The sequence below is a fragment of the Lytechinus variegatus genome, chromosome 2 (genome assembly GCF_018143015.1).
Source record: "Lytechinus variegatus isolate NC3 chromosome 2, Lvar_3.0, whole genome shotgun sequence".
Classification (NCBI taxonomy): domain Eukaryota; kingdom Metazoa; phylum Echinodermata; class Echinoidea; order Temnopleuroida; family Toxopneustidae; genus Lytechinus; species Lytechinus variegatus.
In genome coordinates this window covers 72547645-72565298 of record NC_054741.1, presented here as the reverse complement: position 1 = coordinate 72565298, position 17654 = coordinate 72547645, and the positions used below count along the sequence as shown (strand labels likewise).

General features: G+C 35.9%; 2 protein-coding genes across 2 annotated transcripts; both read right to left on the bottom strand.

The window, feature by feature from the left end:
• Positions 1–11868, bottom strand: LOC121408933 (CDP-diacylglycerol--inositol 3-phosphatidyltransferase-like). Its single transcript, XM_041600653.1, has 6 exons — positions 11313–11868; positions 7541–7675; positions 5888–6041; positions 4699–4780; positions 3596–3677; positions 1–1356 (listed from the first exon to the last, which is right to left on the bottom strand). Exons 1-6 carry the CDS (start codon positions 11350–11352, stop codon positions 1196–1198), a joined length of 654 nt encoding a protein of 217 aa, XP_041456587.1. The 5' UTR covers positions 11353–11868; the 3' UTR covers positions 1–1195.
• A 1505-nt stretch (positions 11869–13373) lies between these two features.
• On the bottom strand, positions 13374–16505 carry LOC121408931 (transforming growth factor-beta-induced protein ig-h3-like). Its single transcript, XM_041600652.1, has 5 exons — positions 16147–16505; positions 15711–15934; positions 15251–15437; positions 14486–14701; positions 13374–13630 (listed from the first exon to the last, which is right to left on the bottom strand). Exons 1-5 carry the CDS (start codon positions 16412–16414, stop codon positions 13491–13493), a joined length of 1035 nt encoding a protein of 344 aa, XP_041456586.1. The 5' UTR covers positions 16415–16505; the 3' UTR covers positions 13374–13490.
• Positions 16506–17654: the final 1149 nt, after the last annotated feature.

The window sequence follows — 17654 nt, the reverse complement described above, 5'->3', positions numbered from 1 at the left end:
AATCAATCTACAAATATGAATTATGAAGTGAAAAAATGATAATCACAAACATACTATTTTACAGTGCATTAGCTTATGATTTATGCAATGATATCAAGGTGACTATATCAAATGAAAACAGGAAATTGATCAAATACTCATTCCTTTTGGCAAGATTCTAACTTGCCCAAGGTACCAATGTTAAACATTAATAATACCCATATATATTAATACCACTGAACATTGTAACTATATGACAAACATGTACATAACTGCAGTAACAATGAAAAAAAAAGTTAATCCCATTCTGTTCTGTACATATTATTATAGTACCTTTAAATACTACAAAATATGAATTAATGCATGGTTGATAACTTCCCATTCTGTAAGGTAATATGATATTCATCTAGCAAATCATATGAAACCAGGAAATTTCATAAAATTAATACCAGAGAGATGAACTAGAAAGGTCATACTTACTTTGAAAAACAACGTAATATATCATGATCAAAACAACATCACACAGCAAACATTGCTGTATTTCAATAATATTAAATCAATATAAGGAAATACTACAATGTCCAGTGTCTCTAAGCTAAACAAGGATGTGCTGGCAAAAATAATTTACAATGTTCTAATTCCTGCCTACACAATTACGTCCTGCATTATTTTCTACACAAAACATGTATTACTCTTTATGGCTTTATATCTGAGTAATACAAGTTGTTGATAATTTTATTCCATACAGAAAATACGACTTTCTTCACTGAACCCAATTGGGAATGTATCTGTGTTTGTATTAATATCAACATCATGAACTTATACACGTACAAATGTATATACCTCACTATGATGGATAGGTGTGGCCTTCAAAGTAACAACATGTAACTAATGAAAATCTCAGATATAATTTCAAATAAATTTGGTTAATAGGCATGTTTTGCTCAGCCTCTGATGAATGGTGAAAGATTAATAAAGAAAAGATCAAAAGTTCCTTTCTATTCAATTTAAGAGAGATTGTGTCGGCTGTTTGTCCTCTTTTTGTGCATCAACCCACTTAGAGTATGCAAAAATCCACATCGGGCCCATCCTCTATTTAACAACCCCCCCCATGAAATCCCTAAATTAGAGCATAAATCAGGAACAGAATCTGTACTTAATGTTTTTTTGTGACAACTGCTTTGACTATCATTGATATACAGTTATGTTTAACTATTTACTGGCTTTTTGATTGAGCTGCAGCCTCCCTCTCTGCAACATCAATGGTGGCCATGTTCCTAGATGCAACAACGAGATGTACACCACTGATCATGGCTTTTACAATCGCAATGGGAGTTGATATATAGAATATCATACGGAAGAGACCCATCGACATCACTGGGGTGACAAATATAAAGGGAGAGAGAGAGGGAAGAAAAAAAGATGTAGAAAATTGAGTTATAAAAAAATAAAAATTGTTCTAAAAAAGTGACACAAATAAAGCACTTATGAATTCCACCTGGGAAATAAATAAAATTTGTTCTATAAAACTGACACAATTTAAAGCATTTATGAATTACACCTGGGAAATAACTAATTTTTTTGTACACCTTACAATCATTTGTAAATCTTACAAAGAGTTACGATTGATTCCATCAACCTCAACTTCAGTGTACATGGAAAACCATCAATGTCATAATTCTTGTCAACAGGAAATTTGCACAATGTCCTCTTTAAACAAAGATAAGCACACTGAATTTTCAAGAAAACAATGAATGTATGAATATACATCATAACTAGAACTTTGTAAGGTGGGACCCAGATGCGCATTTTATCCATTCTCATCAAGCCAAGATGATTTGGGATCATTACAAATTTTGAACCAGAAAACAGACAAGACAGGAAGGGAGTAGGATAGCACTTTTAAATGGTAGATTCTGGCAAGTGGTAAAATGATTTGTGAGCTAGCATTACTATTTTTTTTCAAATGTTATTAGAGAGAATATAAAAAAGCTACATCACATAAGAATGTTCTTGAAATACTGTACTTAAAAAAGCTGTGCTGATCATGCATGCAAGAATACGGTCAGGTGTACTATTAATTAAAGGACAAGTCCACCCCAACAAAAACTTAATTTGAATAAAAAGAGAAAAAATCAACAAGCATAATATTGAAAATTTCATCAAAATTGGATGTAAAATAAGAAAGTTATGGCATTTTAAAGTTTTGCTTATTTTTAACAAAATAGTTATATGAACGAGCCAGTTACATCCAAATGAGAGAGTTGATGACATCACTCACTCACTATTTCTTTTGTATTTTATCATATAACATATTAAACATTTTGATTTTCTCGTTATTGTCATGTAAAATGAAGTTTCATTCCTCCCTAAACACGTGGAATTCCATTATTTTAAAATTTTGTGCTTCAGGCAAGGAGGTCCTAATTGTCAAATTCGTAAAAATTGAAATATTGAATAATTCAAACAATAAAAAAACAAAAGAAATAGTGACATCATCGACTCTCTCATTTAGATTTAACTGGCTCGTTCATATAACTACTTTGTTGAAAAAAAGCGGAACTTTGAAATGTAATAACTTTCTTATTTTACATCCGATTTTGATGAAATTTTCATCATTGTGCTTGTCTGATTTTTCTCTATTGATTCAAATCAACATTTTTCTGAGGTGGACTTGACCTTTAAAACATCTCACATAAGATACATATTTAAGTCCAACTAACTATTTCTCAAGTACTAAAATAGGTTAAAAATTTCTTCAATATCAATATCAAAATCATATGAATGAAACTTAATGTTGCCTTTAAAAATCAAGTCATATATCAAATACAGTAGATAGTCAGTATGGGATGTGATAGCATAAAATATTGATTCAAAAAAAAAAAATTTCCAATACTGCAAAAATAACCATATGGCCAACATCAGTATAACTGGATTATAATTGGTAATAAATCACTATTTTGACCTCTGCAGGAAATGGATTGAATACTTTTGATGAACTGGCAATTAGCACGAGGTATACCATATGACCATTAAGAATAAGTTTTGTCCGCAGAATTGATTGAGCTTCATCGCTATAAATAGTACTGAAGTAATTATTTTGGTCTTTTCATTTTGTCCAATCAAGCCTGAAATTCAGGATACGTTATCATTCATGCCTTCACAGTTCTATGTCAGAATGAAACTGTTCTTATTAGAACCACAGATATTGTTCCAAGCCATTTGTGTTTCTTTCTTATTTCCCTCTTTTCAGATGTCATTCAACATTAACATCATTACTGCATTGCATTGCATTGTAATGTATTGATTTGTACATTGAATTATTCTGCATTTTTTTCATTTCTTATGTTTTATTTATATGTTTTATTTATTTATTTATTTTTATTCTAATTATTTATTACTATTATTATTATTTTTTTTTTTGGGGGGGTTGTTGTTAAGTCTTTAGTTTCCTTTTCGGTAACCCCTACACTTACTTAAATAATTAATTTCATTTCAAATTTCATCTTAGGCTAAATAAATGTGAATCAAATCGAAACTGAAGACATCTACATGTACCCACCATACCATGTACATACATTTAGATTTATTTTAATAATGATGTATGTATACATACCAGTAGGTCCTTCTGTGAAGTACAAAAGGTACATCATGGAATAGAAGAGCTCATTACCTGAGCACATGACAAATAGTACTGGCTGGAAAAAAAACAATGGAAATGAAAATCATAATCATAACTATAGATTAGAGCAGAACAAAAATGGTTACACAAAAAATAAACACTTGCAGTCGACCATTCAGGATTATAAAAGGCAAAATAGAGTTAGTAGAAAGATTTAGAATGTCATTTTATTCTTCCATAATATAACATAACTTTAAAATCATACAATGTATACTGATCAGTCTAAAACATTCATCAATTGATTTCATTGTTACAATCTAAAATTCAATTGCAAAATATTAAATGCTAAATATCTTTGAAATATGTTTTTATTCATATATACACAGGTCAAAACACTTACCCGGTATTTTATAAATTTTGATAATGTACACGAGAATATTAGAAGGACTGATGAACCTGACAATGTAAATTAATGCCTCACCAAAGGGAAGCAACACCATGCCTTAGATTTGAACCATCATCACCAAATTATGAGGCCATCAAGGGGCAGACAAGATTAACCAAAAACAGGAAATAAAGGAGCAAGCAAGCAAGCAAGCAAACAAGCAAAAAATAAAGGAAATAAAAGGGGGTTATCATATTTAATAGGGAATATTTTCCACTTCAAAACAATTTTGAAAAGCATAAAGCATTTTTTTTTTGGGGGGTGGCAGTAGGCTTGTGTGCCTGAGGTCAACTGAATCATAAGAGTACTGGGGGCCGATTGCACGAAAGGGTCTTTGCAAGGACCGTCTTTCGTGTCGCCCATCTTTTATGATACGCCATGTGAAACGCATTTTAAATAAATTACCTGCAAACACATTTCATTCGTCCGTTAAAATTAACAAAATATTTGTTTATAAAATGATGTGATATATCATGAAATTGTATAAAATTTGATTTAGAAGCAAGCTAACGAATCTTATTCTTTATCATAAATTTCAGAAACACCCCGCTTATAGCGTATCATAAAAGATGGGCGACACGAAAGACGGTCCTTGGAAAGACCCTTTCGTGCAATCGGCCCCTGATCAATCAATTTTAAACTACAATCTTACCCTTGATGTATAATAGATGGATAGGATAGGGTTCTCAGATGGATCAATCAACTTATGACTTGTTTTACCTCCCATCAAAGAACTGTAGAAGAGTAAGAATTAAGAGATCAAAGTTAGAAAAAAAACATGAAATTGAATTGGAAACCAAAGAGTAAATATGCAATATTGAACAGGCTGCTAACTGATAATAATATAATAATACTTATCCACCTTATTTGTGCTCAAGGGGCTCCTGTGTAGTCCATTGATTCCGATGCTCACAGCTTTTTGAAGAATTACATCCTGTTGGTTCCCACATACCTCGCCTGGGTTGAGTGTAGCACAATGTGGGTAATTTTTTTGCTGAAGGAAAACAAGCCATGGCTAGGAATTGAAACCACATCCCTCAGATTGAAAGACAAGAGTCTTAACCACTAGACCACAATGCCCCCACAATTGATTGATTCTAAGTACTTTGTTGGTCAATATTGACTTGTGCAGGCTAACATATATGCCCAGGGGGGCCACTTCCATTCACGAGTGGATACCATGCGCGACCATGGGGTCTCGAAAAGCACCCTAAACACGTAATTTCCATATTCTGAAAATGCACCCCTTAACAAGTATTGGCGTGTGAAACCCTACCCTTAACAAGTATTGGAAACAAAACGATACTCTTGACAAATATTCCCTGAAATAAACCCCTAAACAAGTACAGGAATGTTTTATTATCCTTTGGTTGTCGGCTTTACCTTATTTGGTTTAGTACGACCCAACTTCTACACCTCGCGCAAATAGGACTCTAAACACGTAGTGTTGGGGCAAAAGGACATCCTTTATAAAACATTTTAATTTTGTTTTATCATCCCCGCAAATTCGACCCTAAACACGTAATTTTCCTAGCGAAATAGATACCCTTTTTTCATTATTTTTGTGTTTTTGACACCCTTATCACGTTACGTACGTAACGTGCCCTATCGTGAAAAGGACATCCTTTTTACGTGGTATTTTTGTCGCGCATGGTATCCACTCGTCAATGTAAGTGGCCCCCCCGGGCATATATGCTAAATCCATTTTATCTCTTTTCGTTCTCTCACTTTGAAATTCCCTCTTTAACTGATCTGCTCATGACTCTGGAGACTACAAACAGAAATCTCCAAATTTGTTTTTACTCGGTGTCCTAAGAGTGAATTGATGAAAGCCATCTTACCTATGGAGATGCAGCCAATGGCTCGCAATGTCCAGTGCAGCACTCAATTGCAGAAGGACCATATACTCAGGATACAGCACACATAAAGCCATGGTCAAGCACAGAGTAGCACATCGATCGGTTAACTGGTCCAGCATAGCACCAAATTTGGTCCCTAAACCAAAACAAAGAATGGATTGAAATATAAACCTACTGCATACATTGCTCACTGTAATGTATGGGATTATTTGGAAAAAGTATTTGACAATACTGGTCTCCAAATTTGAAATATACAGGTACATTTATTTTTTTCTAAGTTTTACAAATATAGAACACTGAAGATATTCCAAGTTTGTTGAATTCAATCCAATTTTCTTACAATGCATAAAGGGAGTGTCAAGGGTGTATGAATACCATTTCCATAAAATTTTAAAAGAGAGGGATATTGCAAGGTTTTCAGCAAAACTTTACTTTAGAATACTAAAAAGGGAAAGCCCCAAATTGTATTTTTTCCTAGAAATAGGCTCTACTTTCACGTGCATGGTCAAAGACTGCTCTCAACAGCAATAATTCTATAGACCTTCCAACTAGAGCTACAGTATATGATTTTGGGCAAGCATAGGGTCCATAAAAATAATCTAGAAAGGAAACCATCCATCAGTGTTCTCTAATCATTAGTAGCAGAGAACCAAGGTCCCATTCATATCGAATTCTGAGAACGTTGTCCAATCCAAGTTCTTCTTTTGATACAATTTCTGTATCTCACTTGTACATTTTCTTACACACTCCTTCAGGAAATGCCTTTTCTTTCCTATTTTTTTTAAAGCAAAATAATCTGTATTTTGGGATTAGTATTTAAAAGGATGGGAGGCGTGCTTTAGAATAATTCTGTTTTATGTAAAGGTTTAAATTAGTAAGGCATCTCTTCTGAATCATACACATGCCATTATAGGTATTGCCTCATGTAAACAATGCCTGGAAAATCACTTTCCTGCCAGCTGATGGTAACCATCAGCAAATTTTTCCTTGCTGTTCCTAAAAATACCAAACATGTAGGTCTAGCATTTTGCAAAGAAAGTCAGATTTTGATATTCATTCTTTTTTCAAAATATTTAGAGTGGCCATTATTTTTTTTCACATGGGTGGTAGCATGGGTTGAAATACATGACATCAAACAATGAAAGTTGGGTGGGGAAAGGGCGAGACATTAGTTCATCCCCCTGAACGATAGGTTTGTAGCCTGATTTAAGCCAGTGGTTGATAGTACTGTACCATCAGCTGACCGGGAACTGGATTTCCAGACCTTGTTTACAAGAAGTTATCCCTTACGGTGTGCAAATGACATGAATAATTGCTAGGCATCCTGGGGTGTTTCACAAGGATTTCAGTTCTAGAGTTGCACTTCAATGCTGATTCACAATCTTATTGTTTAATATACATGTAGTAGCAGTGTGTATCCTCTTGGCATGTTCTGACCAATGTGGTCATGCCTTTTATAACGTACACATAGGCATTTAAGTGTGGCTCTAAGTCATACTTCACTCTTTGTGAAACACTGCTCACCCAGAGAGTAAACTCAGGCTAGAAAATGATTTTCACTCTTCAAACACCTCCTGGCTAGTCTAACCCACTAGCAGGAAACCTTACCTCTACCCACCCAGATCCCTCACTAACCTTGTTTGAATTTACGAGCATAGTGTCCATCAAATGCATCCAAGAAGGAACCTACGAGGTATAGGAGTGTAGCCAGTTGGTAGCAACTTCTCATGAAGAACAGAGACAAGATGGTGAACAGAATCCGAAAATACCCTGAAGTAAAAATAAAAAGGAAATTTTTGCTGGGTACTAGTTTCATACAAACTTGACAATAAAGAATAACAAGTATCAAGAGGAAGTGAAATAATTCAGATATTTTGAAAATAATCTGATATCAGATTATCTATAAAAAGTATAGTAGCATCATAGAACCTTATTTCTTGAGGAAACTAGCTCTATAAATTTTAGAATAATCAAATGCATCAAATAATAACACTGGCATTTTGCTGCTAGCCTGAATTCAAGTTGTTCCAGTTGATAAGCAAAGATTCAAATGATCCAATATCACATATCAGTGCACTGCTACTGGTGCTACACTGTCTCCTACAACTCTGAAGATTCTTGCAGAATTGTAGTTACCAGGAACAGGCAAGTTAGGTGCAATAAAATGGGTGAACACCCTAATCTTGGATGAATAGTATACAGTGTACATGTAGGCCCATTGACTTTAACATGCATAGGTTGTGACTCTCCTCTGTACACAAGGCCAACATTTCATTTGTGTTCTTTTTTGATGGCAAGACAGTTTTCAACCTATATTCACACTAAATTCCAAATAAACTGATAAAAAGCTTCAAATTGTTAAAAAGAAAATTGATATCTGAGACTAATGTACAGATTGTGTTTGGTATGGTTGGGTTTCTGAAAAGTGTTTGAAAATATGATCTATGACCATGTACATGCATACACACCAAATGTTACAAGGAATCATAAAATAAACAAATGGGCAGTTCCACTGTTGCGGAGTGACATTCAGAAACAAGTTTTTAGCATTCAAACAAAGATATCACCCTCATTTTAAATAGTTATTTGCAAAGAAATGGGACCTGACAGTAGTTGCTGAAACCCACTTTTAAAAATAATAACATTTGTCATTTTGATCCGCTGAATTGAGATATGAATATTCATAATCATGGTTACGGAGTGACGTAAAATGGACATGCATATTTGAGGAGAAAACATATTGCTCGAACTCTGTAAACTTTAAATGGCTATCACAATTTTGAGTTCTTGATTGGATTCTATGTTGTTCTAGCTTTAATATGCTATATTACATTAAAAAATTGGTGTATTTTTTCATTAATTACAACTTAAAACATAAACCCATATCCGGTTATGGAGTGACATCTGAAATATTCACACACAGGCAACGTAAAATGAACTATTCAAAATTTTCTTTTGATATGATGCATAATGATGACCTTCAGAATTCAGATTATCCAAAAGAAAATTTTACAAAACAAGCAATAGTTTTCTGTTAAATTGAAATTAAGTAAAAAACGATATATGTAGTCCCATTTTTAGAATTTTTTGTATGGTTTGGATTCTCCTATGAGATGCGTAAGAAAAAAAAATTGTGTCCAATTACGTTCCACTTTTGTATTTATGAAATCCCATATGAGTTTTATTAGAAAAAATTGATCCAGATTTGAAATAGAGCCGAAATAAATTTTTGGAAAATGTCCATTTTTGCTTGGAATTGCCCAAATGCTAATCTAAAAGTACTCTCAATTGGCCACTGTAAAAGTACAATTTGAAAGGGATAATAACATGATAACATGGTACCTATGTGTCAAACCAAAGTCAAAAATAGGGACTCTGCCTCTGGAACTAAACCTTGGTCCTAAAATGGGACTCTCCGGAACTGATTTGAGATCACTGATTGCTAAAAATGCAATGCTCTGGAACTAACCATATAAAAATTGGGGGTCTCCGGAACTAATATGTCATGTTTTTCACAGGATTGTGTCAACGTTAAAGACAAATACCAGTGCTGTTAACCATCTCAAAATTAGATTGCACCAACCAATCACATTCATGTTACCATGATAAACTGAAAATGGAAGTATGAACATGATTGGTTGGTGTATTTTGTATGGTCAAGCTATGACAGATAGGAACATAACAAAAAACGATCAATGGAACCAACCAGACTGGCTCTTTACAATTTCCCAATTTACATCCCATATATGAAGAAACTGGTATTGAAATGCTGATTTTGTTAAAAATGTTGATTTTCAAATCATAATCACATGCTATTTCTCCATCAAATGGGGGAATTAAGGAGTAATCAAAGAGGGTGCAGAAGCGCATCCTTTTCTCAAAAAATCGATCTGTTCAGCGTTAGTCACCTCAAAATAGCTTCACCATTATTACGATCCCTACATGTATGGCCGATATCTGTTTGTGTAGGAGTAAAAAAAAAATCTGAAAATGTTAAGACTCCTCCGAAAAAGCAGATATATCACTATCATTCTAACTTAAGTCTAGCATTAGAGCTAAACAAAAGTTTAGACTTTATTCTAATCTAAGAGTCTAGACTAGAAATTTGGTGATGAAAGGAAATTTTTTACTTTTTAGGTTAAAAAAAAGGGGTACATCTTTATGCGGCGTGGCATCATACTACTAGTTTTACTAAGTACTCCCCTCCCCCCAGTGAAATAACAGTGCTTCGGTTACTCCAATCACGGAGTCGCTGCTTCCCGAATTCCAAGAGAAGTGGAAACGCCACATATAGTCACGTATTGTATTACCGGACACTATTGTGATTCCGGACGCGCATATAACTGCGTTCGAAAAAACAATTTTGTACCGTAAGACTTCCGCAGTTTAATTTCACAGATCAATTCAAAGAACAAGATTGCAAAAACAAAGCGAAAAAAATCCAACTTTAACCATATTTTTCTCTATGACAGAAAAAGCTTAAAACATCATATAACATAGTTTTGCATTAACAATTTTGATCCCAATTGATCTTATATTCTGATGGAAATACGGACCTGATTTGACGAATTTCACTCTCGTCCGCTCCATCGATCAAATCGTCAACGGCTAGTTCTCAAGTTACCCGGTACCCCGGCCGTGCGCGAGGTTTACCGTGATAGAGAGCCGTCGACAATTGACAGCGCATCGATAAAACTTGATGACTGAGGGTCATGATATGAACGAGCATTAATACTGGAAAGTGCCATGTCGAACGCGCAATTAAAACAAAAAATGAAATTAGTTAGCAAATAGCAAACATAAATTTATTACAAAGATCTGCTCAGAATCGATATATAAGAAAGCAAACAAAAACTTAGAATTTACTCATGATATATCATGAAAAAATCACCAATTTTTTTTTTTACATCATTATAATCAATAATGTTTTTACCCGTCCGGCGCGCATCCGGAATTATGATGTAATTTGTCACGCAGAAAATAATTGTTTTTCGCAGAGGCCAGAGGGGTATGCGGCAAGTGCGGTGCAAAGAAAACAGTTGGAAAATATTAAATAATTTCATCATATTCATAATTTTCACAATATTTGGAATAGCAAGTGATAATTTTTCTTGATTGAATTTCCTCTAGATCTAGTTGTCATTTTTAAAGCCCTGAAATAAAGGTGTCCGGCGATAGGATACACTGCCATACAAAGCAGAGGGCAGCTGCTGCAGCGGGAGGGCCGAGGGCGCGTCGAACAGGCTCAGGAAGTACAGGCCCGCTGGCCGGCTGGGCTTGGCCGTAGGCGGCTGAATGCCTCACTCTGTCTCTGACTCCAGTCTCGTCAGTTGGAGATGGAAATGCTATGTCTAAGAAAACAGATAAACTGATATGAAGTCCTACATACTCCGGAACTAAAACTCACCAATTATGTTAGGTACAAAAAGAAAAATGTTCTCAGCCATCTTTATTTGATATTAAAGTTTACCAGTTTACAATTAAGATCGAGAAAAGAAAGCAGCTTATTTCCAGCTCGACGAATTGCTCTTATTTACAATGGCCGTCTTCTGACACAAGATGGAGCTGGTAAAAAACAACAGTTTTGAGAATGCGGAGAATAATAGATGGTATACGGTGAATGACAATGTCGGTGAAAATGACAAGGATTTATTTACTTGAAGGTCCGCCCCTCCTGGGGGCATGGAGGAATTCCAACAAGTTGTAACAATGGCAAAGTTTTGCGCAACAAAATACAAACAGGGGGAAAATTAAGCATGATCATCATGATATATTAAATATGGGTGTCGATCAGTTGGGAATGACCGACACAGATTAGTTTATTTTGACTTTTTTTTTTTTGGGGGGGGGGAGTATTAAATATCTGAGCTAGACATAGCATAAAAGGCATATTTGATTCAAAGAAACTGCGATTGAGCGAGTAAAAATTTTTAACCTTATTTCACCATGTTTCTCCAATAAATGAACCAGACTGGGTTTTACTTTCCTTTTCATTCTTGAAAATTTCAATTTTTCTTCTTAACTCATTAATGTTCTTAACTCATTTTAAATCATGAACTTGAATAACAGAAACTTACATATATAAAGTGATATTCAAAATGGTGGAAAAAGGGGGGCAGGTCTAGTCCCAAGGTCGGAAATCTCATAGGGGGACAAGGGGTTGGAAAATTTGACAAGCAAAAAAAAAAATAAAGTTATCACCCCAAAAGTAGCGTCATCTCGTCCAAAATACATGTTTTTAGATTTTGAATGTAGGGGGACGTTCAATATTGTGTCCCCCATTTTTAATAGGGCGCTCTATTCAAAATAGGTGACACAACATCGAACGTCCCCCTCATTTGTTTTTTTCTGTGATGAAAAGAAATAGATCATTCCCGGCCCTGTCCCCCTGGGATTTCCACCCATGGCTAGTCCGTCCACTACGTGATTTACCTCTTATTTGGTGAGATTATCAAAGGTTGTGATGGTGTGTTTTCTGGTAGGGTACAGTTCATAAAGAATTTTAAACAAACTCGATTTTGTTTGATCCATGATTAAAGGATGTGGATACTAGCTAGCTGAGCAATTTTTATTGCAAGGAGCAAATATGAAAAGAAAGTAAGAGTTGGAAAGCATGGTAAACTATATAATGGTGAAGAGCGAAAAGGCGGTAAAATGGCTAAAGACCGAGAGAAGATTTAAACCGATATATTTAGTTATAATACGAAAGGGACGTGGGCTGACGGTATAAGATGCACAAAGCAACTATGCTGAAAACTTATCAAAAGCGGATAATTTTTTTGATTTTAAAGTTTAGCAATATTTTGATATATGAATATTCACTAGTTGGGCTGATGAATTAAGATCACGACTTTCATTTTCTTATATTGTTCCATACTCATGTGAATAATGCCTCTCATAATATTATTGCAGCAGTAAATATCTTGCACATATCAATAATCCCGGCATTTCAGTTCTTGGTAGTATAAAATTTTAACAAACGTAATTGCATATAATGAAATAAAAATGAAGTGGGATAAAATATCAATTTGCTCATATTCAGTTTATCCGTCGATTTCTTTTCATTAAATCATATTTTTTTCAGCGCGGAGCATCCCCTAAAATATCTTGACCACGTCTTCGAAGTATAATTAAACAGTGGCGGATCCAAGAGGGGAGCAATTAGAAACAGACACTTGACACTTTATACAATGTCATATAGCTAAATTGTCACTTGCGCTCTCTTAATTTGTGCCCCTCTTCGATCCGTTCCTGACTAAAATACCAGATGTTTTAAAGATGAATTACTATCGGGGCAGGGGATGAAAATAGTAACACTTGGAACTCCATTCTTCCACTCCGATCGATTTTCTTCAATCTATTGCAATGTAAATTGAAGAAAATCGAGACAGCCTTGTATCCTTGTTCTCGACACGTAGCAAACTTTACTACATAAACATACTAGAATGAGGGCCAGAAAATAACACGGTTTTGCAATATAGAAAGGGGTAGTTTTATTTCTGTAATTACACAGAATTATTGAAACAATTTAGAAAATAAAACCCATGTGGACATTGATCGTTTCAGGTCTGATCAGCCTGATGGGTTAAACTAGAACGAAGTGTCTTTGAGGCGGGAGAACGACCCGGTCGACTACATGGATGACTCCGTTGGTGGTAGGGATATCACGCGAAATCACTCGTGGAGCTTCCGACTGCTCACTCTGCTCATTCAGGACAATTTGGTCTGTAACAGGAAAAAAATAAAATACAACTAATTAGTTTTTACAAAGGATGTCGAAATTTTTTTGTAACTTTACCAACAACCCCCCCCCATTAACCAACCTTGGCGATATTTGATATAAAGATGATTGGCAAAATCAGCATTGTCTACAGTGGGCCAAAATTTTTGCGGGAAGAGATCTGGTGTATATGAGGCATGCGAGCGATTGTTATTAACAAAATAAAATTCAGGGTTCGGCAAGAAGTGTCCTTTGTCTCATTGTGTTCCATGAAACAAGAGAGTCATAATAGCTCCATGCCATTGGATATCATAATTATGCGTGACAAAAAAAAACCACGTTACGTACGTAACAAGGGTATCAAAACACTAAAATAATGGGAAAAGGGTATTTCGTTAGGAAAGCTACGTATTTAGGGTCAAATTTACGAGGGTATGAAAAAAAAACTAAAATGTTTTTATAAAGGATGTACTTTTTGCCCCAGCAGTCAACACTATAGGCGTTTAGAGTTTATGTGCGAGTTGCATGGAGCCTTACTAAACCCAATGATATTAGGTAAAACTGACGAACGACGTCCGTGACATTATTAAAGTATCGCTGTACTTGTTTTAGGCGTTCAATTCAGGGAATACCTGCCAAGCGAGAGTATGTTATGTTTCCAATATTTGCTAAGGGTAGGGCTTCACACACCAATAGGGGTGCATTTTTAGAATGTGGAAAATACTTATTTAGGGCGCCTTTGGAGACCCCATGGTCACGCATGGTATCCATTGTCAATGAAAGTAAGTGCCCCCCGGAAAATGTTATTCTATTATGTTTTTTTGAGGGAGGAGGGGGTGGTCGATGTCAAACATGATTACCTTCATTATTGCGGGTGACAGAAATCTCATCCCCCTGTGAAGCACGGATGCGCTGTCCAGACGACAACGAGACAGAATATCTGACGTCAGAAATCACGTGGTATCTGAGCAGGTTACGGAGTTTGTCGTTGTTGCGTTTGAGGTCGTCTAGGACACCAGATGGGAGAGCTTGGAAGGCGTCGTTAGTTGGTACAATAACCGTGATTGGATCAGATTCTGAAATAATAAAAAAAAAATGATGTCGCTCTTTCTTTACGTTTCGTCCAACATGGCACAAATGCGAATTAATGAAAACAGTTTAAAGAGATGGAGAACCATTAAAAACATTCACTTTAAAGCCACAAGAAAAAAAGATTTCTACAGACACTGTAAAAAATATTCGGTAAAATATTTTACCACCACGAGGGTAATGTATCCAACCAATTTTGGGCAAGATTTTACCCAATGCGGGAAGCATATTGTCCAGTAAGGTTAAAAAATAAGCAATTACTTTAGAATGGGCAAAATTTTACACAATATTTTTTAGAGTGTAATTACAGATTTACTGTACAGATACAATTATGAAATATGCTTTTGTAATAACAATTGTTTTATCACTTCATTTTCCCTACTGGAAGCATTACATAATTGACCAACTTATACAGCTCAATTAATGTAAGAATCTGAATAAGGGGAACCTCTCTGCATGTGTACCAAAGAATGAAAAATCCTATTGTTTTATAAGGGATTTTGGTTCAAATATATTTTCATTGGATGCAAACTTACCAAGTTCTTCTTTGAGTCCGGCCTGGCTCACGAGATCGACGATGACGGAGAATGCTTTGTTATCGACCAAAGTCTCTATGACAGTACCAATCGGAAGAGGATAGATGACCTTGTCGACGATCTGGATGATTTCATTGACAGATGTCGTAATGGTGTCAGTGATTCGAGCACCATTGACAGTGGCGACCTGTGAAACAGAAAATTTTTTATAAAAGTTTTGGCTGAACAAAGTCGCATACTATAGGCCTTTCTGATGATACAGTCTTGTCTAATTGCTTTCAAATAATTTTTTGACCAAAAATCGCAAAAAAAACACAGTGAACCACAAGATCGAGCAGATAGAGTTTTGTTCAAAACATTTGAAAAGGATAATTTTTAATGTATTAATATTTGGAAAATAAACCAGTTTTAAGCATAGTAAATTTTCAATGATAAATCGTTCTAGTTTAGTTATAACTACCTCTACCCTTTCGACATCACTGTAGATGTTGAATCTTAGCTTGGCGCCATTCAAGCTCTCCATCTTCTGGTTATTTGTGATCTCGGATGACATGACCCTTTTCGGAACGATCCAAGCCTTAACCAGATTCTTCAAGATCTCCCTCTCTGGCATCTGTCTTCCGGGGAACTCCTGCCTCCACTTCTCGACAGCCTTGTCACTGGGCATGCACAACGTGACGGATGCTAGCGTGGAAAAGTGAGACAATACCAAAATTAGGCGAAAAAATCACGGATTTGATAAAGTGCGTACTTGACACAGCAGAATAAAAGAATAAGGGGTCCCCTGTCTTGTGAAAAGTTTGTTAAAAAAGTTATCTTGCTTTTTCTATCATTTTCAGTCTGGAGTACCCCTTAAGATTTTGCGTAGCTAAATTTAAAAGTATAGGGTAACTTACGAAGGTCACTGTCTCGAAGGATCTGCTTCAGATCTACCTGCTTGGCGATGGTCGCTGCCTCATGAAGTCCAAGATCTTGTAGCTTCTCGACGATGTCCTGGGCGTCACTTCCGACGTAAGAGACCACAGGGTGCTGGAAGACCCGTTTAAGGTACTCTTTAGACGAGATGTCCTTGTTCTGTTGCTTCAGGTCATCAGGAGAGATCGTCTTCGGTTTGGCGACAACTGCCCCGACGAGAACGGCCAAGATAAAGACGAAATACTTCATGACTTGATGTTTGGTGATGCAAGGCAGAGACGCAGAGAGACGTTCGGCAAGCCAGAAATAGTGACGAGGTGTGCCGATAAGAGGAAAATCTTCTGTATTTATACCCTGTAGCTTCCATCTCGAATCCCATGCATTATGCACACTGTGTAGGAATTTTTAATCAAATTCTTCCGAGAGATCAACACATACTTCAGATTTGAACCTGAAGTATTTAAATAGACCTGTTATGAATGTTACCAATCTGAACACCTAGTAACGACTTTATGTAAAAAAAAAAATCATTTAGACCGATATACCGCCGCGGAACCCGAGGTGGGAGGGGGTGATTTTTGTTCGATAAACGTGTACAATAAAAGACGTAAATGATCACCAGAGTGTGATTTTTACCTGCCCTCCCCTATTTGTTGGGCTCAGTCCCCCTGGCTTTCAAAACCTCTATGACCCCCGATACAATGACAGGAACGTAATTGTCTGATAAAACGCGACCAACGGCCGCACCAGGATTATTTTGATGCAAAAAAGGGGAGGGTGGAGCAAGAAGAGGCTACATGCAGGTATATAACACCATATTTTGTCTCAATTGAATGAAATGTATACTTTGGAGAGGTATACAGTCCTATCCTTTTCATGCTCATCTTCTTTCTTTCTTCTCTCAACATTTTCTCCTTTTTCACTATATTTGAAAAATAGGGGACGGTTACCCCTCTGCCCCCTTGCTCCAAACCTGTGTGTTTGATTTTGACAATTCCACATAGACCAGTTTATAGTAACCTCATGGGATGGTTTGCTCAAAATACTTTCAATAAAGATAAGCAGATTTCAAAGCAAGATAATTGTAAGCATGCCTTACATAGCAGGATGTAGAAATTGCATAACCAAGCGACTAGAATAGCGCTTCAATGAACACTTTATAAATGTATTTGCTGCATTTCTACTTGGAATCATAGGCGGCGGAAGCGGGGGGGGGGGGGGACGGGGGGGGGACGTGTCCCCCCTAAATTTGAGGAGGGGGGGGGGGACGGTCCCCCCTAAATTTGTTGTAGATGACCTTTTTTTTTTTTTTTTTTTTTTTTTTTGCTTGTCAATTTACTTTCCTACGTCCCCCCTATAATTTTTGGGTTGAGAACCTTTTTTTTTTTGCTTGTCAAAAAATTTTTGGTTGTCCCCTCCTAAAATTTTTTGCTTCCGCCGCCAATGCTTGGAATGCCTGTATAGGCTATTGCTATTACAATGTACTTGG